Source organism: Citrus sinensis, chromosome 6 (assembly GCF_022201045.2).
Source record: "Citrus sinensis cultivar Valencia sweet orange chromosome 6, DVS_A1.0, whole genome shotgun sequence".
Taxonomy (NCBI): Eukaryota; Viridiplantae; Streptophyta; class Magnoliopsida; order Sapindales; family Rutaceae; genus Citrus; species Citrus sinensis.
This window is the reverse complement of record NC_068561.1, coordinates 18,529,131-18,552,092: the sequence shown is the minus strand read 5'-3', so window position 1 is coordinate 18,552,092 and position 22,962 is coordinate 18,529,131. Positions and strand designations below refer to the sequence as shown.

The window sequence follows — 22,962 nt, the reverse complement described above, 5'->3', positions numbered from 1 at the left end:
CGACTTAATAGCATTTGATTGCATTATAATATTTCGATGAATTGGTAACATGTAAAATATATATCTAAACTCATGTACAATGTCTGAATCCACTAAACCTTCAGGAAATCTTCCATTAGCGGAACAATATTATTACTTACAATGTGTTATTTGTAAATATCCATAACAAAATATCTGGCAAAAATATCAAGTCTAAGTTTGAACTCAACCCAATGGCTGGCAGTGACATTTGGAGGAGTGTTTTATGTACTCAATTCAGTCAAGTTTGAAGCTCCACCACAAATGAAATAATGGCAGTTGCTCTCCAAGTCTCAAATATCTCGTCACTAGTTTCTCCTCCATCCATCACTTCACCTCCATTCATTCTTCTGCCATCCTCAAAGCTCAACAGTAACAGCAACAAGGCTTATGGTTCAATCCATACCACCAACTTCAAATCATTTCGCGTTCTGTATCGTTACTCTGCTAAAGAAGAAGATGATAATGATGGAGAAAATTGCAGTTTCGACGAGGCAGTAGCGCTTTTCAATGAAAGGGCATACTATAAATGCCATGACTGTCTTGAATCTCTGTGGTACACTGCTGAAGAACCAACAAGAACTCTCATTCACGGAGTTCTCCAATGTGCCGTTGGGTTTTATCACCTTTTCAATCAGGTTACTTAACAACTAACGACCCTAAATGTATAAATATATATATATATATTTTTTTTTAATTTTTTAAATGGTTTTGTAATTTTGCTACAGAATCATAAAGGGGCAATGATGGAGTTGGGAGAGGGACTGGGTAAGCTTAGAAAGATGAATCTTAGGAGTGGACCATTTCATGAATTCGAGAATGAGATTTCTGCTGCTTTGGAGTTTATATATCGAACTCAAATTGAATTAGCAGCCTGTGAGTTTCTGTTTACCATATTTCACATCTTAATTATTGCATTGGGTTATTTTAGTTTCCCCTGCAAGTGAAAACTGCAGCTTCCACGCTCATCTTAAGCATATGGTATATAACGTCGGGATTAATCAGTTGACTTGATTGGTACTTTCTGGCAAGAAACCGCAGTTAGCAAATAAATTGAGTGCCGAATTTACATTGTTATGAACAAAATGAGGGCTTTAATTTGTATATGATTAGAACCATTTTTTATCTATCAGGTGCTGATGACATTTGTCTAGCAATGGATCAATCAGAAAGATCATACCAATTGCTTGGGGATTATGCAGCTGGGCAGCAGCTTTATCATCTAGAGAGTGACCATAATCAAATTATGTATATAGTGTTTGATCCTCAGAGATCGTATGGCTCTGATGATAAGTCAATAAAGGTGAAGCTTCCCACGCTAAATGCTACTGAAGAACATCTAATGGCCTGTAAATAAACTATATAATCTATACATTTTCATTCACCAATTTATAATTAAATCATTACATTTCTTTGAGAGATGTTAAAGAGATGTTAACACTGAGAAACTCAATTTGTAAAAGAAGTTGGAATGAGTGGTTGTAAATTTTAAGGAAAGGAATTTTGAATCTAGAAATGGAGTTTGTTCAAAGTGAATCATACAAGCTTTTTTTGATGTGGACAACAAAATGAATGCTAAAAGAAAGAAAACAGAAGACATATTCTGTTAACTCCCTGAACAAATCCTGAATATCATGAATTCAGTTAACAGGAATTAACTCCAGCACTTTGCTCTTGCATGTAGCTAAGTCTGCAAAATCAGAGCTTTTCAGGCTCATTCAGTTCAGCACCAGCAAAAATATGTGAATCATTCTTGGAGATGCAAACAAGTCTCCTACACAGCATTATCACTACAATTTTTTTTTTTGAAGTCTTGTAAGGAGAAAATAGTATACAAATTAGTTCAAACTGGCAATATATAAACCTTTAAAAATTAGTCAATATAACCATGTACTGTGTTTTGGCTACATATGTTCTGGTTATATAACAGGTACTGATGCATCTGTTGCATGTATATAAACAGACATAAAAGCATCACAAAACTTTTGTACATTCAACAGGCTTTAATTAGTCTACTACACTTCAATATTATCATTTAGATACTTCTCACTTTTATCTTTATTCTGGTGGCCGGACAAATTATTCTCTCAATTCTGACTGAAAATATCACAAAACTCAAAGAAATAGACATTTGGGCTCCAAAGATGCCCAACTCAACTTATGAAATAAGCAATAATGAAGAATTGGCAACCTATTTAGAAAAAAATTAGGAAGCATGCATATACAGCTACATATAAATACAAACTGAGAGCTTATATTTGATAAGCTACTGTATGGTCTTCGAGGAAAAATGATTCTATTCTCTCAATTATTTTCATCATCCAAGTTTATATTCCTTTCTAATTTCTAATTTACTGTATGATCCTCGGGGAAATGATTCTTTTCGCTCAATTTTTCTGGTCTCCCAAGTTTCTGTTCTTTCTCTATTTCTAATTTCCCTCTAATATCCAACATTTTCTGTTTCTCCCACTTTCTCTCCTCTTTCTTTTCACCTAGATTTAATTATAAATGAGGAAATGTCGTTGCATAATATTGGAATAGAGGTTAGGAAAGAGAAAAGCAAAAAGAAATGTTTATATAATAGGCTTAGGTTTGAGTTAATCACCATAGGCCCTTAGCTGTACTTATAATCTTGAGATTAATAACAGAACCACAACGATAACGCAACCAATAAAACCTGATTCTCTTAACAAATTTGATGCGAAGACCAAAGAAATAAACACTCAGTACAAATGCACCACGAGAGGGAGATATCTTGAATTACTTGGATGTTGGTCATCTTCTAAGCTGAATTAGAGTTTTCATGCTTATCCTCTTGAAATGACCGATACCGGTAGTAGATAAACTGGATTAAAATCTAGAAAAGACATTAAGGTTCCAGACAAATTCGGAGAATTCTGATGGTGTCAAAGCTGACAACCAATAGGGTATATAATTGTTAAGAGAATGGCAAAATCATGATCACTTCAAAAAGGATACAAAAGAATCAAGCAGCACACAGCCTCCTGCATCCACAAGCCATGGCAGATTTGGTCTGATTCTTGACCAATCCACGCTGTTAACAAGTATGCTGCAAAAGCAAAAAAATAATTATATGTCCTTAGAGAGCTGAGAAAGAATCCAAAGAAGACAGGCCAGTGAGGATAAGAATGATGGATACAACATATTCACCTTGCTACATATGTTGCATTACCCACTAAAGCAAAGACAAACATCAAAGGATTAAGCCCCTGCAATAGCATTCATAAGAAAATGTACAGTTATCATATTTGCTCTCACACACAGGCGAATTCCCTTTTTTTTTTTTAAAACACCGATAATTCTTTTCACCCCAAACAGAAGTGTTCCTCTGTATGTATTCAAAAAATATAATTTCAAGTTGAAATTTGCTTACCTCCACATGGCCCCTTCTTATCTGAAAACAAATTTAAAAAAAAAAAATCAAGAATCAGAAGTTTCAAAAAAAAAAAAAAAACTATTAAAACAGATTAATAGAAAAATACAGCGGAAGAATAAATTTCAGATTGCAAAAAGAAGATGCTCTACATCCATTGTGCAAAGAAAAACCAGTAAGGAAACATTCTGCTAACATAAACATGGTACATAGAGTTCACCCATGTATGTTTCCAATGTTTTAAAATTTCTACTAGAACAGAGCCAGAAACACTTGTGCACACTTGAACTATGTAATCACTAAGAAGGTGAAAACTGAAGAAAAAGCTTTGTTCTGTCTGAAGAATAGTAAAAACTTGCTAAAGTAAACCTCACATTCAAGCAAATTTGTGGAAGCCGCCCACCCATGTAAATTGCTGCCATTGCCCAACCAAGGTAGCTTCCAATCCCACTGCTTCCTCCAGTAACACTTTCTTGCAACAGACCACCACTTACCTGAAGAAATCACATTCCACAAAAATAATTGGTTCTCAAAATCCCAAACTGTTTTCTGTCAATATCTCCAAAATGAAAATAAATAAATAAATAAAAAGAAGAAGAAATCTAAATGGAAGCTTGAAAAAGGAGGACCAAATAGGCAATGGAAATGGGGCATCAACAACACATTAAATTCCAGTGGCTTCCCTTTTCAGATGTCTTACCAACTCCATCTCTTTTGTCTTCCAGATTTGCTAAATTTTCATTAAGTTTCTAGGATGATAAATATGCTGAAATTCTACAAACAATCAATAACCTAGAGCTCAAAAATACTTGCTATCTGTGCTCTCTAGAACCTAACAGAGTAACTGCATAGAAAGAAAACAAGATTGTAGCTTGAACTACCTGCAAAAGCTTTCTTCTTACTTGAATCACAAAACCTTTGTTTGGTTTCTCAAACACCGTATCATGTTCAGTGTTCGAATAGTGGAAATTAAATGTTGTAAGGAATATCATTATCGGGACCTGAAATAGAAAAGGCAATCAAAAGTTTACATTACTGAATCAGAACAGGATGTTATTGCCAAGACAATGTCTTGTAAGAGAGCTCACCAAGCATAGCATTGTTTTGGTGTTTGTAGATGGTGGAGATTGTGTAGAAATATGTCCACCAAGCAAGGGCTCTTCTATAGAAATCCTAGAATGATGAGAGGGACTCATTCGTTGTGCTATGAACGATCCAGCGGTAGGTGTATGACTACTTGATAGTGATCTTGCAGACCTGATAAATTCACCTAGTAATATGTGATTATCATATAAAAACCATTCGCGGATAAGGGCATAAATTATTGATGAACATGCAAATTGTTCAAAATACACTGAATAAAAGGTGACTCTTCAGTTGACATTCACATTTCAACCAACCACACTAGACATCCAGACCAATGTATATGCACGCATACAACACAATATGTCTGATGCTTATAATGTTTAATCCACTAGAACACAATGGTGAATACTTAATAACAAGAAGGCATAAAATTTAATTACGTATAGTATAATTCTCTTCCAGGAGACCCATTTCGAGGAAATGGTGGAAGAGGAATAGGAATTGAAAAATTTTCTGTGTCAGAAGTGTCAGAATCAATTTTCCATTTTCCAGAACTGTTTACTTGTTCACCAACACCATTGCTACTTGGCCTAGTCTTCTCTGCAGCCTCAGGTTGGTTAGGCATGAGACCCTACATTGCAGAACAAAGCATATTTCATTCAAGTATCATACATAGCGTAATAATTGTCTTTTTGAGAGGGAAAAAAAAAAAAAAAAAGGCTTCAGACAAAAACAATATAAGAAGTCATGTAAATGAAAAAACAAATTTCTATTTGGTCCGATTGATTGATTTGAGATCTTGATCACTGCATGTAATATGTCAAATTTCTAACAGAACTTGATCCAAATATCCATTGATTTATATTTAGTATCAACATAAAAAAAAAAAACCACAAGTATCCGATCTCAGGATCATTAAGTAGCACTATGATTTGTCTCCTACAATCAGTTTCAAAAATATTGTTGCACTCAATTTTCTCTCAAAAAGTTTGACCAGTCTAAATGTGGAGTATCTAGTTTAATTTCGAATTGTAATTAGTAATTCAACCCTAAAAGCAGAAGTAAACTTGTATGTTGTAATTTTTTCATAAATAACTATAGGAAACCATTGAGCCAAAAGAAATTCTTACCGTCTGGGGTCGTTTATTATGTTTTAGACGAGGATAAATGTGACTGTAATACATGGTTTGTGCGGTAAGAATTACAGTAGTCAGTGTATACAACTGCATAAAACATGAAAGCAAGAAAAATTAAGAAAATGAGATAAGTCAAAACTAAAATAGAAATCAATAAGGCTTCGTGTTAACTTCATGCTTGAGCACACAATCTTACCATTGCCATATAGTACTGAGTTGGAAGCTGCAAAAGGAAGAAAAGGAGTTTCAATTAACTAGATGTCACAAAATCTACCATGTGCAAGAAGCATTGACTACATCTAGTAGTTAGCTTTGGTTGGTAGAGAATTTCCTTCTTAGCCTGTTTGACAACGTTGAGAGAGCAAAAATGGTCTGTTAAAACAAAATATCTTAGGATTGGGAATACACATCTTGCTTGTTGGCATGCTTTCCCTGGGAAAGACACTAAAACCTCCTCAGTTATTTCAAGTGCACTAAAGAAAGCCAATTATCCAACCAATTTATACACATCCAACTAACTTAATGCCAGTGACTCAAGAGACTCTTGAAACCTTGTATACTTTGAATTCAGTGTGTCTTCTGCATATGGGAAAGACCTTCACACAATATCTTACATGTAGACTAATCACACAAATATTTAGAATACCAATGAAAAGACAGAGACATCATGAATGAACAATAAGTTCTTTGCGATAGTAGACACGAATATAAAGTTACAAATGTAACAAAATAGGATTATAAAAATATTAATAAATAAATAAATAATACTGCAGTTTGAGAACTTACAGTAGCTGGTTCCAGCAGGCAGCCGAAAACATTGAAAAGATCTCTGTAAAAGTAGTTACATTACAAAGTCATAAGCACTAACAAAATTCTAAACACTTAAATAAGAAAATCAAAGCAAACATACCCAAGAATCCATGTGGTTAGAAAAGCAATTGAGAGGCCTTCAGTGGATTTCTCCTCGTAATTAGTAATGATTTGGGGGACTTCAGCCACGCCCCAACTGATCACACTGGCCAATCCTAAGCCCAAAGAAACCCCATCTCTAACACTGCAAAGGCAATATTCCATGTATATTCTAGCCCATTCTGCACAATGCAAATTGCTGGGGCACACTGCCACTTCACTTTTGAACAATCCCATTATTCAATCGAAGAATTTGTCACCTTCAATCTATAAGAAACTTCAACTAAAGAGAATGAAAGACGGAAATCAGTGATCTATTTGAGCATAAACAAATATATTCTCGTATGTCAATATGTTGCTGCATTAGATAACGAAAATGAATGCATGACCAAAGAAAGAATCAAAACAGCACTGATTGTTTTGTTAACTTTTTATGGCCAGAAAAGGAAAACGAATATGTTGGTGACTAAAAAAGGTTGAAGTAGAAAAATACAAAGAGAATCTAATCATTTCTTTTTGGAGGATCATTGCCATCTAAAATGATAAATTAAAAATTAAAAAAGGCATATAGCTTTTAATAATTATAAAGATAAATCCATTGCACATGCCTGGATTAAACTATATATATATATATATATATAACGAAAAGTTTTATACATATGAAGGGATATTCAGAATGCAAGTAAAGATAGATTTTAATAAATAGATTAAAAGAAAAAGAAGAAGAAAACGAAAACTCACAGTAAAAGAAAGCATGGAAATCCAATGCAGCTCTCCAGAGTCCTGAGGGAGGGGTTTGTTTGTTTGTTACTTGCCACTTTGGCAGCGAGCTAAGTTCGTTAGAAGTTACACGTGCCCCTCTCGTCTTTTCCCTTTTATTTTTCGTTAATATTTCTGGCCTGGTGAGGTTTCAAAAGTACGGGCCTCGTTAGCCCACTCCACGTGGTTTAGTCCTGTTTATTATAATTTTTTTAATGGTTATAAATATTTATTTAATTTTATAAATTTTTGTTATTATTTATTTTTTGAATTAAATTTTTAAAAATTAAATAAATTATTTTATCTCTACTTATAAAAATTTAAATTTTAACCTTTTGAGAGTATAAATTTAAAATCATTCTTAAATATTAAAATATTTAAACTATCATCTACTTATTTAATAATTTTTATTTTATTTTTTAAAAATATAATTTAAAAAATTATCTATTAAAATAATTTTATAATTTTTAATAAAATTTTTTATTAACAATCAAACAACTAAAATTTTTTAAATAAAAATTCTTATTATAAAAAATTTATTTAAATAAATTCAACTTGAAAAACTATATTACCAGAGCCTTAGGCTCTGAGCGGGCATCAAAGCGCTCCGAGATTCATTTTTCTTTTCCCCCCACCCCCTCTCTGAGCCAGATCCAAGATTCATTAAGTATCTAAAATATTAGTTGATATTTCAAACCTTTGCCAGAAGATAAGAGCTGCATATTGCTTACATCTGCGTTCTGTAGAAACTCGCATAGGTACTAAAAAAACATTAGCATTAAATGGCCTGAAAGCAAAATTCTGATTAGAGGGGATATATAGTAGAGATCAATGCAGTACACATTCGTCACTGAATTTCATGTAATAGTCATACAGTAGTTTCCTACTAAATTAACCATTTAGATTCAAAATACTCGCTAACACCAGTTAACAATAGACAGCTGAGATTCAAATCTGACTCCTGAAATCGAAATACATTGGCTTTAGGAATGGGAACTGGAACGTATTCTGGCAAAGCATGTGAAAAGCTGAGTTGAATCCATCATAGTGCCGGTCTCATTTGAATCATCAATGCAGAAGTGCTATTGCTTGGAACCTGATTCCATAGTCTGGGTTGGTGGGACTGTGACTACGGCTAAGCTGAGATCAGGAGGATTAGCGTCACTAGATCTTTCACGTATTTCCCTGTATTCTTGACAAATGGCACACAAATGGCAAAAAAAGTGGGTAACAAAGTCCCCACATGGTGCTTCCTGCATTAGACATCAAGAACTGGTAAACCACAGCTAAGTCTAACAGTGACAATTTCATAACAAAGCCATAGAGAAATTGCAAGGGTAGAGGGATGAATTGGCTGACATGAAACCCAACTGAGTTTTGGCCAACTTTTTGGGGAAAAAGACGAAATCGCATGCCTAACAAATTCTTTGGCAGCTAACATCATCACTATGATATTAAACTAATTTCAATTCAATCCACAATAACTTTAACTCTTGGATTTCTCCTCTCCCTTTCTATATATTTTTACTAGTATTCTGCCAATGAAATAATTTTTATGATTTTCTCAAGCATTATCTAGGAACACAGAAAAGAAGACATGTTTTGATAGTGAGTTTGTGAGGATATGCAATATACTACTCACAGAATCACTTTATGATACGGTTTGTTTCATAATCAAATAATTATCATAAGAAGTCCTAGTAAGTAAATTTCAATATCAAAATTTCTGAAACTACACATCTAAATCCTAGATCACCAACTTGTTTGTTAATCCTTCATAAGAACACAGGTTTATAGGACAATCAAAGACCGATGAACTACAAGCAAAAGAAATGGAGGGATAAAAAAGTTCTTCACATGATAAAACTATCTTTGCCAAACACTTGTTAAGAGTAGTACCGGCAGATTATACTTTGTCCGTAGTGTTCGACGGTAGCCACATGCGTAACAGGAAACAAAGCATCCAGGTAATCCCAACAAAATTCCATCAGTCAACAAGCAACATACAGTATTGACAAAAGCCCATGTAATAAAATGGGTCAAGCAAGATCCTGTGAAAGTTCCAGAGCCCAAGAACTCTGCATTCTTCCCAAACAGATACCATGGGCAGAAAAGACCTATACAACCTGTACAACAGAAACAAATTGGAGTCAAGTCATGGTTCTCACTTTTACCCACAACTAGAACAGAAGTTTCCGGGATTCACAATTAGAATACAGACACACACTTGAAAAAAATAGAAATAACTTTTTTCAACTAAATTACTTGCACCCAAGCTCTTGCGGCCCAAATATTCCTCCATATGGTTATTAGCAAACTTTCCCCTCCACCCCATCCTTTACCCCATCTTCCTTCTCCTCGTATATGTCTGAGAGTAGACTTAAAGGATTATTACAACCTTCTCATGTCATCTACACTCTCTTTAAAAAGCTATGTTGGCAGGATCTACTGTGGCCAAAACATTTCTCAAAGGTTATCACTAAATTTTCCCCTCCGCCCTATTCATTGTCCCATCTTCCTTTTCTCCTTGTGGATGTCTTAGAGTTAAAGATTTATTACAAACTTTCTCAAGTTATCTACAATGCCTGTCCTTTCTTTATATCATGTGCATGTCTGGGAACTGTTGGACTGTACTAAAAGATCAAGAGCAAGTGTGAGAGGTCTCCTCTACTAGAATATAAATTATGGTTTCTTGGACCAAAATCAACAAACAAGTCATTAAGAATTCAAAATGGTAACTTCTACATTCATTCAAAATACTATAAACAAGAATCTAAATGGTAGACCAGATTTCAGATGCAACCAGGCAACTGATAGATAGCAACCATTACATACATAAATCACAATAAAGCTTAACATGCTACTTGTATTATAGCTTTTCTTCATATCCAATTATCTGAATTCTCTGTACATCTTTTCCTCTCATATGTAAGCTAAAAGAGAAATGCTGACAGGGGCTCTTCTCTTGTCCTTTAAGGCTCTTTAAACTTCATTTACCATTAACTATCAACCAAGCTAAGCGGCAAACACTTTAGAATTATAAATCACAATTTTGAGACTCTTTAAGTGCAAAAACAAAGAAAACAACACAAAAACAGCCCTGTCTATTCATTTTAAACTTTAAGGGGCACCTTGACAATTTCCCTTCTGATAAAATCAAGGTCACAAGGCATAAAGTAGCATACAGCTCTGCATATCATCGAAACAAGCACAGATTCCAGATGACCATTGCACCGGGCCATCACTTGGGTGACGAGGATCAGAGAGGTCTTCTTTTTGAGGAACAATCTCCAGTCCCGAATCTGACTGTCCCAAAGGAATATAAGGAGGCGGCACATAACCACTTTGGCTAGTCATCTTTTTAGAATAGAAAACTGATTTGTATGATGTTATCTCCAGAATCTCTATTGAATCGTTCGGTATTGTTCTGTAAGGACCATGAAATGCCAATTAGTAAATAAATTTAGAACCGCAAAATCCATCAAGATGCAATCTTTTCACTCATAAGAGAAACCCTTTCTTCTAATTTATAAAACCAAGAAGCTATGTGTAAATCAACTGACTCAGATCCATTAGAGCATGCGATTAGAAGAACAAGAATTTACTGTACCCGACCAAAATTTCTCTTGCAATTATACCAAGCACTTAAGAAATGAAACTTGAAACCCATTTTCAAAACAAAACCATATTCAGAGAAACGACACCGTACCTTGGTAGGTGCTCAGCAAAGGCTGAGACTGAAGATTTGCGAGTTTAATTCCCTGAAGAAATGGGCAGCTTTATATTTTGAGTTTATTTTTGCTTAGGTTAACAAGGGCCCGGCCAGTGATTAATATCTGGAAAATTAACCAGGACACGCGTCATTTTGATGCGATAACAAAATTTTGACTCTCACATCGATCTGGTAGTGATAGGCAAAGTGACAAATTGTGACCAAAAAGCGGACTTACAAGCATCCGATCTATCAATAAATAGCCCTTGATAACGCCCTTTTTGATTATTATTATTATTATTATTATTATTATTATTATTATTATTTTGAGCAATTCTGGGATGCACTAACAACTTATTTGTGATGATTAGTAAGTTACGACACATTATTTAACAACTTGTTTGTGCTAATTAGTAAATTATGATACATTATTATTATTTTTTAAATTGATTTAACTAGCTATATGCTTGTTCATTTGAATGGTAAAGATGTATTGACCGCAGTTTTACTTGTGCATGATTTTTCTTTTCTTGTTTCAGTATATCTGAAGGGTATGGCCGGTGATCATTGTTGAAGTGTGAGCATAAAAACTGGATTCGAGAGAAAATGTTATCTTGTCGGTTTGCTGAATAAGTGCTGTATGCTTTGTCAGTCTTTGGCTGAGCGACATGTCGTTGGAATAAATGTTAATACAGATGACAAATTAGCTGAGCTCCATAAGTGAAGCATGTGTGTGTCACGTGGATGGATATACTTATAAAGCTTAGCATGAAACGACAGTCAATGGGAGCGTTTCGATTTCACTTATTCACAACACAGGAAGCACCACGTGTCTAAGGCCCTTACAAGCTGTTAATTAGAGCGGGAAAGACTTGGATTCAGCTGTTACAGACCCAGGTCACAGCTGGTGATTGGGGAATCATTCCAGAACCCGCTAGAGCTACACATATAGTTTTAGCAGGGTTATATGGGTGTGATATAAAGCTTGTATCTTCATCATAAAGCTTGAAGAAAGACAGAGATAGAATGGTATGTGGACCTCAGCCAATCACTTGTCAATTTTTATTTTTTTTTGGGGTCTAAATTCTTTGTTATACATTCTTGACGCAGGCAGAGATACAAAAAATTAAGCGAGGTGGAGACGAGAAGGAAAGACAGAAAGAGAGTATGGTATGTGGATCAGATTTTTTTTTTTTATAACATAAATCATATTCAATTGAAAAGACAGAAAGATAGAAAATTAAAATCAATCAGATTTTTGTTTTTTTTTTTTTTGAGTGCTAAATTCTTTGTTATATATTCTTGCCGCAGCCAGAGATACAGAAAATTAAGAAAGATATAGAAGAAAAAGAAAGACAGAGAGAAAGGATAGAGGAGATTAGAAAGAAAATAGAGGAAAAAGTCCTAGGAAAGGCACAAGAAGAGGAAGAACTGGTGAGTACAGTTCCTTTGTAAAACAAAAGTTCTTTGGTAGAAGTTGTTAGAGAATAACTTGCATTGAATATGTTTTCTTATTCTTTACGGTTTTTGTGTATATCCTTTAAAATAGGGTTTGACCGTAACAGAGCTGGAAGAGCTTCGTGATGAAATCACAAGCATCTGGATCTGGACAGGGAAACACCAAATCATGTAGAGTATTGGGAGGTATTGCTCCTTCTCACTTTCTCACACTTTCATAGCTAGTAGCTATTCCTCACTGAGAGTTAGAAATTTTGAGCCATACATGCAAAATTGTGCATTTATGAACTTTCACAGACTTTTCTATCTTGCTTCCTTTCAAGAATTTGCATTAGCTATATTTTAATAGAATGTGAGTCCAGGTATGAAACGTAACAGAATTGGATTTATGTTTGTTGACCCCATAATCATCTGGAGTTATGTGTTTGTCGATTTTAGAATTTAAAGTGTCCTCCAAAATTTTTATGTTTTGCCTTTGCTCTCACTTCATTTTATGCTTGATATCTCTCGAAAACTGCAGTTCTTGGTTTAAATGATTAAGACTGTTTCTTGTGGTTATGGCCAGCTGGAAAATAAATGCTGTTACATTGTCTCAAGGATTTGACCTGTGTACTGAAACAGGCACTTAAAGTGGTTTGTGAGCATGAATTAGTTGAAACACAGAAGAAGGATGCATTAGAACATTCAAGTATTGAAGTTGAAGCAGATGTCAGGAACATTTTGGAAGGAAAGACTTATGAGGAGCTCAAGGTTATTCTTAAACAGGTTCATTTATTCAAGGCGAAGGTACTTCTTTCCACTTTCTTAAATGTTTATAATAGATAATGTGGAACTTCTGGAATTCACAACTAACAAGCTGCATATATAGGCTTTTTTGAAGGAAATGCAAGATAAAAAGATCCAGAATGAGACTCAAGAGATAGAGGCTGAATCTTTTGCAGCACGAGTACTAGTTGGTGATGTCATTGTCTCTGAAGAGGACAGGGAGATGGATAGGCTGCAACATGCCTTGGAGCAGCTTTTGGATCTTGGTGCATGGAAGGCGAATATGCTGGAACAAGAGATTAGCTCATTTGAAAGGGAATTGCGTGCAGAAACATTTACACTAAATTGTCTAGATGCTGCAAAATTTGCTATGGATCGAGACCTGGTGAATGTTATCAACACTTGGGAAACAGTGTTGATACATTCAAAAGAGGAGTTCACTAAATTTAGAGCTATGTGGGAATTTGTTGATACTATGAACTCCGGGTTTTGGGATTGGATTGATGGTGCTAAAGTCTTGAAGAAGATGCTAACTGTGGTTCTAGAGCACAGTATGTTATGCAGTGATAAAGCAGCCATTGAAATGGAAATTAGGGATATGGGACCTGAAAGTGGACTGCGCTGTGTGAGACAACATTCTACACCATTAAATTGGGAGGCAAATTTCATTTCTCTTGGAAGCTACCTTGAATCAAAAAATCGATGGGGATAGGCATTGCTTAAAAGTAGTGAAGCTTGAGAAAGATGTGGGGATAGGCATTGTGTAAGGAAGTGAAGCTTGCCTTTCTTGCCTTTCTCTTTTCCATTTTTTTTTTCTATGCTGATTTGATACTGTAATCACCATATTTGGCCCTTCTTGCCCTTTGTTTTTTAATACTAATTTGATATTGAATTAATGAAATAAGAATGCACCATTCTTTTCAAGTTGATTTTTTCATGTTGGTATTTTGGGATCTCCAATGTTTCTGTTTACCTAGGATGTTGCATTTTCATCTACTTTGTGTTATAGGTATATCTGTGGTGCACTTACATATATTGTGGTTTTTTCTTTGTGTTGTGTTGTTTCTGTTATTGAAGCACTTTGCTTAAATCTTACTTTTGTGTTCCCTTAAGAGCTGGAAGCCATATTTCAAATGGTAATGCAACAGTACATTTTGTTAATTTTTGAGTCAAGGAAAGGTAGATATGTTTTTTTCACTTTAACGTGGTAATCTAATAGTGATTGATTTATGTTGTGGAAGTGCTTTCGTAACTTTTACTAAATTTGATAACCTTTTGTGCTTTCATAACTTTCATTACTATATTTCAAATGGTAATGAAACGGTACATTTGAGTCAACGAAAGGTGGATATGTTTTTTCACTTTATATTGGTAAATAGTGTTTCATCTATGTTGTGGAAGTGCTTTCATAAGAATCATAACTTTTACTACATTCTCTTTTACTTGGAAATTATTTTTGTTGTGGTAATGCTTTTCTTAATGTTGCTGCTGTGTCTGGCATCGGAAGGTAGGGAGCTGCTGAAACTGTTAAATTGCAGTTGTACTTTTGTGGGCTGAATGTAATGGATTAATGGTTGATGGGTTTTTTTCAACTTTCATTTCGGCTAGGCAAATTATTCTTATTCTTGTTTTCTGTTTTGCTTTATGGTCTCCATTACAGAGCTTGAACTTCTGAAATTTTGTTGCATTCGAATATGATTTTTGGCACTGTTGTCTTTTAGTTAATCAATTTGGTTATGGCTGGCATTTGCTTTTGCTTCCTCCAGTGCCCTTTCCCTTTTATTGATTTTGCCCATGAAAGAACTGCTAAATTAATCCCATTATCTGGTACATAGTTCTGCATTTTCCATCTATTGAATCCCATGGCAATTAATTTTCACGCCCCAAACGCCCTTAGAGCTTTGAAGCGATTGGTTAAGTTACAAGCTCTTGTGAGAGGCTATCTTATGCGAAAAAGGGCAGCTGTAAGAGATCAAACTGCTGTCAAAATTCAGCGTGCTCGCTGTTCATTCAATAAAGAGAAGAGGCTTGAACCAGAATTTCGACACCAAAAATCCCTTGTAAGAAAAATCTGTACAGGCTTCTCTATAATAATTAGATTATATATGTTTAAACTTTTTGACACAATAGAAGTGCTCTTATTACTTTTCAGGAAGATTTGGTGAAACAAGTGGTGAAATTCACAGTAAAAAAAAAAAACCTGTGAGTCTTGAGAGTAACAAATTAGTGGATATGATGAAAGTCCAAAAATAGTCGAAATCGACACGTTCAAGCCAAGATCTAACATCTTTACGATTCCATGCTGCTGATTCTATGGCATTGTTCTTCTCATGTAACAAGAGATTCCTTAAAAAGATCACTTATTAGTTCATTTTGAGGAAATGCCAATACTACTAAAGCTTTCAAATGGTAAGTTGGTAACCCTCACTTGGCTTTTTCACCACTACTGTAAACGAAATTGTCAGTTTAGACTTTAGAGGGTAAATTGAACTATCAAACATTGGAGGGAAAGCCATAAGTGGGAAGTACAATTGAACAAACTTGGTTTCGAATCTTGAATCTCCTTTGGAAAAATATTAAAAATAAGGCAAAAGTGCTTGTTTCTGATTGTTAGGGTTTGATTTGATGGATTTTTTGGGTTCGTATGAAGCCCATATTACTTATCACACACAAAAAAAAAAAAGCCCATATTAATAGTGGTGAGATTGCCTGCTCTATTATTGCATCGCATGCTCTTTTTGATTAAAAAAAAAAAGCATAATCACTTAAATTCAGATTTCATATTATTTTCTATTCCTGTCTTCCATTTGCTGAATTCTATTTCAATATAAAATTTAAAATTTATGCCCATTATTAAATTAATTAGCTTCTATCATCTTTCACTTGAACATGTCAAAAAATGAAAGCCTAAGAAGGTAATTCACCTGAACACTTTTGAGTACAAGGAAGAGACGGCAATAATAATTGGGCAAAATTTATGAAGTAATTTTTTAAAGAAGCGGCTTCATTAGAGAGCATGTAGGCTTTAGTGTGCGCTGACCTGTCAGATTAAGGAATCAAAATAATTGATTGTATATGTTTGCTTAAAAACATAAGAAATAAGAATGAATTTTGGGTGGACACTATAAATTTAAAAATAAGGAATGAAAATTTCATTTCTATAGGGAGGTGGGAAAGAAAACAAGAAATGTAAATGAGGAATAAATTGACACTTTTATCCTTAAAGAAAATTAAATATTCTTTTTTACCCTACTTAAATATTAATATATTAATATTACTACTTTTAATAATAATAATAATAATAATAATAATAATAATCATTGTTATTATTACTACTATTACCATTGTTATGGTGGTGATGATGATGATGATGATGATGATGATAATAATAATAATTTTGTATGGTACAAGCCTAATGCTAATAGGCATGGAGCAACTGTTCTACGCTATGAAAATAAGGCTAAGGAAAGAATCTCATTGCCTTCTAAGAAATACAAGGTTGATTTAGTTTGTACAATTGTGCTTCTTAAGAAGGCGAGGATATTGATGAGGGAGATGAGAATTGAGGAAGTTAATGCTTGTATTGGTTGTTTTGTTGAGCTCCACTTTGTATATATCTTTAATAAAAGCTCCTGATTAATAAGCTGTTGAGGGCTGTAGAGATGGATATCTTAAGATTGAACATATATAAGGAACTATGAGGAGACTGGGGGGTGAAGATCATTTATGGAAGAAAATATACCTCAATGAAGTTGGCAATGAGTTCTTGGATGGACATGCGAGCTTTGTGAAGGTGAATCAGATGGTCATAATTGGTGAGTGCAATGAAGAAGAAGAGATAGAGTTGATAATGTTCACATGGGAAAGTAGAAAAAATTAGTTATAATTTTAGTGAAGTGATAGAACGACAAGTTGGAGATAAGGAAATTGAAGATGCAGAGTAGAGAAGAGATGGTGATTTGAAACAGAAAAGATAGGACAAGTTTTTAATCATATGGTTGAGAGAATACTGAGTTAATGGAGATAGATTGGATAAAAATCTTTACAAGATAATCATATGCCAACACTGTCTTCTACTTTTAATAGAAGAAAATGAGGTTGTAAGCTTTAAGATTGAAAATGTTACTGACAAGGCTGGTGAAGTTTTTGTGTACTGTAAGAATCTGGACACTAAAATTGCAAGCTTTGAGATTCTCAATTTTGAAGCTAAGGGTGATTTAAAGGAGGGGATTCCTGAAAAAACTTGAAATTGAAAGGCTTTCGTATCGTGTGCATGACTACCGCTTTAGCAATTTTTGCACATTGTTGGTGTTAATATGCATGTGATCAAATGGATCACATGGACAACTTGTTAGGCATGGATAACTTATCACAGAGTTGATACATAAATTCCAGCAATTGGTATTGGTTTTTTACCTCAATAAGAAGAGAAATGCTAAAAAGAATTAATTTCTTATCATAAAGCTGCATTTTTTTTTAATATTGATTACACATCATATTACTGTATTGCATAGATATTTACAACTGCTATTATAACAGACATTACACTGATATTTACAATTAGATATACAAAATTAGGACTTCATTACATTAAATTTAATGAAAGTACATACCCAAACAAATAACCCTCACAGACGAGGGACGTCTCTTCTCCACACGCATTTCTCCGCTCGCATTTTGCAAAGGAAAAATACTTATAAATATTTTAGCCCCCACAATGCTTTTGTGGCGTCAGGACAACAACCCAACCACTTCGGCCAAAGGGCTAGTGGCATTTCATACGGCCACTCGTATTAGTACAATTGCTGAATATTGATGCTAAGATTTGTGGGTCAATACAATAATACAAAGATGATAAGGTTGGTTGTGTACAACTTTTTATTTATTCACTGGTTGATATAAAATCCTTGATTCTCAACTTCTAATCTAAGCCATTGATCTTTTCAAACCTCCTCAGCCCTCAAGAAACGTTAAGAACTCTCTTCCTGTAAGCTTGTTGTTGCAGAAGAATTCAAATAGTAGCTTTCCCGCCAAGACATCCTTCATTGAGTCATTTCATCAAACAGTTTGATATTTCTACCAAACACTTGCCATTTAAACATGGAGGAAGGATTTGGCCATTTGGCTACTACGTTGGCTACAACAAAGGCTTAGTGGCTTGCGTGTCAATTACATGATATGTTAGTGTAATAGTGTTACAGTTTATATATTTACACATGTCAATAGATGAGTATTTGAATGTAAATTTACAAAGAGTAAATTACGTTAATAACTGAGAAACCTCACATTTGATTAAAAAAAAAAATGAAGTTAATGTGGTTGTATTAAGGGCCAATTTAGGAATGTTGTACCTTTTAAAATAGTTGTTACTAGTTGTAGAGATGTGAAGAGAATCGGTTAAGTGTTTAGTAAATTTTATTTTCAAAAGTACCGTAAGTTTTGAAAACAGTTATGAATGTTTGGTAAATTTCATTGTTAAACTGCGGAGAGAAAATAAATGACTAAAATATATATAATGTATGATAAAATTTACTTATACATATAAAAACATTTACATACAATATTTTTAGTTGTGTATTATAATAATTTTAACTAAAAATAAAATCTATAAGATATTGATTTTAATTTTTTGTCTTAAAATAATTGATAATTAAAAATTTATAATATAGTGAAACAAATTTAATAATAATTTGGCCTACAAATTCATATTGATGAATTATAACAAAAATTTATTAAAATATTGATTTTGTTTCCAATTTGAATAATGATAATTTTGGGTTTAGGTAATAATTTTAAGGATATTTATGGAATTGTATTAAAGGATAAAATTAATTCTCAAAATCAGAATTTAAAAGTTAGTCGTTCTCTACTTTTCAAAATCAGCTGTAAAAGAGGCTGATTTTAACAAAAATGATTTTGATTTTTTTTTTAATATCAAATCAGAATCTAAAAACTACTCATTCTCTGCTTTTCAAAATCAGTATATTAGTTGTAGGAAATGCTGATTTTGACAAAAGGTGATTTTGATTATTTTTTTCCAAACACTAAATTAGTTTTTAGATTTTCAAAATTACTTTTAAGCCTACCAAAAACAATTCCAAACAGACCCTAAATGAACACGATTTATTTATTAGACAACTTTTAATAATTGCATGTGAAAGTAAGATATACTATTTGCTAATTACTTTTCAAATTGTATGTGAGAGTGAGATATGTATTTTTTTGTACATTTTTTCATGCATTCCGAATTTTTCATTCATGTTCATCTCATGAATATTTCTTTGGCATACGAAGAACCCCACAAGTATCACAAGTAGTTTGCATGCACTGCCCCCAACTACCGCACAAGTCACAAAGTGAGCTGAAGGGTATTTATAGATTTATACGTCCAACATTAATTGGTCAATCAAGAGTCAAAAAGTAAATTCATTTCACTACGGCCATCTTCCCTTTGATCAATCATCAACTTGAGGAATCCCTTCTTATCAAGGTTAAAACTTAAAATTCTCCCTCTCTCTCCCTTTTTAACTAAATAAGTTTAATGAATAGATTATCAGCTGCTTTAATTAATTTCTTCTTATTTAATGAACTTTAATTTGTGATTAGTGTTGTTGTCCTGACTCATGTTTTCATGAATTGAACTTTCTATAGTTTGAAATAGTTTGATCAGATTCAGATATCTTCTCTGTAAATGAAAAATGATATGAATGAGAAAAAACAGTTAGCTTGCTTTAAAATCCATTTCAAACCCACTGGACAATGGTAACTCCCAATTCATGCAGTATATCTATTTATATAACTATTTTAATTGTTTACAAAACTAACAAATTAACACTTTGCCCCATTTATTCTATTAACAGCTAAAAGAAAAGAGAAGGAAATTATGGACGCAGAACCAAGCCACGAAGAGGAGGGTTTCATAACAGATATGAGCAAAGTGCTTGAAAAATTTGAACAGATTAAGAAGAAGAAAGAAGATATGGATCGCCAGAAGGAGAAGATTGAAAAGCTTAAGGAAAAGAACAATGCTGCCATTGAATCGACGAAGAAGGAACTTGATGACATTAATGCAGAAATGGATCAGGTCTATGCCGAATTATCAAAACTGATAGAGGCTAAGGAAGCAAAAGCAAAATGATTCATCTGGATATTTTCACATATTAACTTTTTAAAACGTTTAGGTATCTACCTTAATTAGTACTCCAATCCAAATTCCAATCCATTCCATTCCATGTGGATGGACATTATTTGTGGCAATATCCTATTCCTACTGTCTGATTTTACATCCATTGTTCTCGGAGTGGGTGAAACGAATAACACAATTCCATTTCATTCGAGGAGAGAAATAAAATGCAAGAGGTGTTGTGATTGGCGGCCTATTAATTTGTGAAACGTGGCAGCCCCTTAATTCGAAACCTAATTTTTTAAAATCTCATTAAGGAAATAACTTTTAAAAAAAGAGATAAATTTCGGATTAATCCTTAAAACCCTAAACAAATTATAACATTCTTTATTTTTAAAAACCTTAAATTATTCATATTTTCATTCAAAATATAAGGAAAAAAAATATTAGAATGAGTTGATGAAAATATTTCTGCCTGAACAATAAATATATCAAGATTCTTAAAACCAAAAAAGTAATTTAAAAAAAGAGGGAGTACTTCGAAATTAAAAAAAAAAGGAATAAATGATTAAAAATTTTAAAATGTGACGTGGCGGCCGAGTGGTTGACGCGTTAATAATTTCATGGACAATTTTTAAGGACCTCCCTTGATATTTGAGTTATTGACATTTAGATATAAAGTATTGATATCATTACAAACACCTCCCTACCGTTAATATAAAAATACGTATAATATTAATATAAAAGAATAAATATGTAAAAGCATATTGAAAATTCAAAATAATTCAAAATATCCGAGAAATATTGGCTGCAATACCGATTAACCAGTGCTTTGGATTAACCAGTGGACAAAAAAAAAAACAAGTATTTTCACGAAATGAAACATCCACTTAGTTATTTCTTTCACCTGAGCAAAACCCAACAGAAATTCATCTTTCTAAAGCTGTGAAGAAGCATCTCCTTTTGCCCAAAGTTAAACGAAGATAAAAAAAGATTTTGGCTTTAGTTATGAAGGAAATGAGTTCTGGTGGTGGCTCGATTCTTCCACGAAATAAGTACTGGCAGGGAATGGCTTCAACTGTTTCTGGAATTAGAGGCCCAGACATGAGCAATCCGAGATGATTGGACATGTCAGCAGACCACCAAGTCCTTGACATCCCGACGACTCCATCAGGTGATGTGCGTGACAACAACAGCTGCACCATTCGATTTGGATCATTTGTGTCACCTCACATTTTAACAGCCCCCCCCCCCCCCTTTTTTCATTTCACTTTATTCCTTTGCTTTAAAGTTTTATTATTGATTTCAAATACTTAGATTTCGATGACAAGATGAAGAGAATTGGATCAAAGAAATGGGAGAGATTGTATAGTATGATGATAAAGGGAAAGAGTTGTTTGTTATCCTATCTTCTTTTTTTTCCCTCTTTCGGTTTCGCTTTACCCCGTGCGTAATTCAGATTATTACATATCAATGTGTTTCGTTGGGGGAAAAGTTCTTCCACTTCAATTTGCTAAAAATATCAACTTTTGTTACTTTAATATCTTTATTCTTGTCCAATTCCATTCTTTCCAGACTATGATGCCTTGCATGATTTGGATTAATTTCCTACTGTTGAAACTATTGTGATAAGAAGCAGTCACAGTCACTAGAGCCACGCAAGTCCAGCAGAGGGCATAAGCCAAATCCCAAGTACGTGACGTGAAGACTTTCGCTTTAGCCTGGCATGGTTCATGCATGCATGGGTTCACGTGAGAATAATGAATCAAAGTTGTTCACGTGAGAATTGATAGTAAGAATCAAGGGATTTGATAGCTTTAATGATTGTGTAGGAATTAAGGATAAGATCAAATCCTTAGTAGTTGTTGTTTAACTTTGTGTTTCGTAAAAGTAGCAAAGGTGTTATTTCAATTACGTATTTTGATTACAGCCGTGTTTGTAGGCTGAGTTTGTTATGTTAGTATTATAAGTAAAGGCTCCAGCATAATAAAAAGCATTCAGTCAACTAAATCAATTTATCTTGGTCTTTGTTTTCTCGCCATAGCAGAAAACTCTTGTGATTGTTAGCTAACTTTGATTGGGACCTATCATATTGGCCCTTTTTTTAGTCACTTTGTTATTAGTTTTCAAATTTTGTCAATCCTTTTCCAACTTCTTCAATTGGATGACTAAAGACTGTGAAAACTAAACTACGGTGCACATTTGAATGCACTGAGAAAGTTGAGTGGCTTTATCTAATTCTAACTTTTATGCAATCGTATTCATCAAGTAAAATCTTCTCTGTGTTAACACCCCAATTGGTTTAACATTAGTCAATTTCTTACGTATAGTTTCCACGGTGGATGATGTCTTTTCCGCTCCCACTTTCAAACATATCCATATTATTTACAGCATGGAGAACAAAGAGGAGAACTTAGTTTGATGGGCACTTTGAGAGGCATGTAGCATATTTCTTGATAAGCATTGAGGTCATCAACTGATCCATTTGGCCACCATCGGAAACAAAATTTTTAGGAGTAGATTCAGAATTCCTTCCTATTCCTGAAAATTAAATTGGAATAATTATTTGAACCTACTTGGCCAAATCATTTAATTGTGCTAG

At 33.7% G+C, this 22,962-nt stretch overlaps 4 protein-coding genes across 8 annotated transcripts; 2 read left to right on the top strand and 2 right to left on the bottom strand.

The window, feature by feature from the left end:
• Positions 1-163: 163 nt before the first annotated feature.
• Positions 164-1,955, top strand: LOC102609578 (uncharacterized). Its single transcript, XM_006481248.4, has 5 exons — positions 164-656; positions 747-894; positions 1,152-1,321; positions 1,703-1,833; positions 1,949-1,955. The coding sequence occupies exons 1-5, from the start codon at positions 291-293 to the stop codon at positions 1,953-1,955; spliced, it is 822 nt and encodes a 273-aa protein (XP_006481311.2). The 5' UTR covers positions 164-290.
• LOC102608727 (uncharacterized) lies at positions 1,376-7,425 on the bottom strand. 3 transcript variants are annotated; one of them, XM_006481247.4, is made up of 14 exons: positions 7,285-7,425; positions 6,545-6,826; positions 6,421-6,463; positions 5,831-5,857; positions 5,629-5,721; positions 4,939-5,129; positions 4,501-4,669; positions 4,294-4,413; positions 3,787-3,906; positions 3,413-3,433; positions 3,190-3,248; positions 2,998-3,088; positions 2,783-2,875; positions 1,376-1,808 (listed from the first exon to the last, which is right to left on the bottom strand). In XM_006481247.4, the coding sequence occupies exons 2-13, from the start codon at positions 6,778-6,780 to the stop codon at positions 2,801-2,803; spliced, it is 1,245 nt and encodes a 414-aa protein (XP_006481310.1). In that variant the 5' UTR covers positions 6,781-6,826; positions 7,285-7,425; the 3' UTR covers positions 1,376-1,808; positions 2,783-2,800. The 3 variants fall into 3 exon arrangements, with proteins under 3 accessions (XP_006481310.1, XP_024955780.1, XP_006481307.1); XM_025100012.2 differs by lacking the exon at positions 1,376-1,808 and having other exon boundaries at positions 2,571-2,875; positions 4,315-4,413; XM_006481244.4 differs by lacking the exon at positions 1,376-1,808 and having other exon boundaries at positions 2,571-2,875; positions 7,285-7,424.
• Positions 7,426-8,101: 676 nt separating this feature from the next.
• LOC102608250 (protein PLANT CADMIUM RESISTANCE 10) lies at positions 8,102-11,171 on the bottom strand. Of its 3 annotated transcripts, none has more exons than XM_006481242.4 (4): positions 11,012-11,171; positions 10,488-10,729; positions 9,202-9,428; positions 8,102-8,555 (listed from the first exon to the last, which is right to left on the bottom strand). In XM_006481242.4, exons 2-4 carry the CDS (start codon positions 10,657-10,659, stop codon positions 8,385-8,387), a joined length of 570 nt encoding a protein of 189 aa, XP_006481305.1. In that variant the 5' UTR covers positions 10,660-10,729; positions 11,012-11,171; the 3' UTR covers positions 8,102-8,384. The 3 variants fall into 3 exon arrangements, with proteins under 3 accessions (XP_006481305.1, XP_024955904.1, XP_052299601.1); XM_025100136.2 differs by having other exon boundaries at positions 8,102-8,487; XM_052443641.1 differs by having other exon boundaries at positions 10,913-11,041.
• An 810-nt stretch (positions 11,172-11,981) lies between these two features.
• Positions 11,982-14,161, top strand: LOC102607958 (uncharacterized). Its single transcript, XM_025100099.2, has 5 exons — positions 11,982-11,987; positions 12,125-12,184; positions 12,326-12,448; positions 13,094-13,258; positions 13,341-14,161. Exons 1-5 carry the CDS (start codon positions 11,982-11,984, stop codon positions 13,947-13,949), a joined length of 963 nt encoding a protein of 320 aa, XP_024955867.1. The 3' UTR covers positions 13,950-14,161.
• Positions 14,162-22,962: the final 8,801 nt, after the last annotated feature.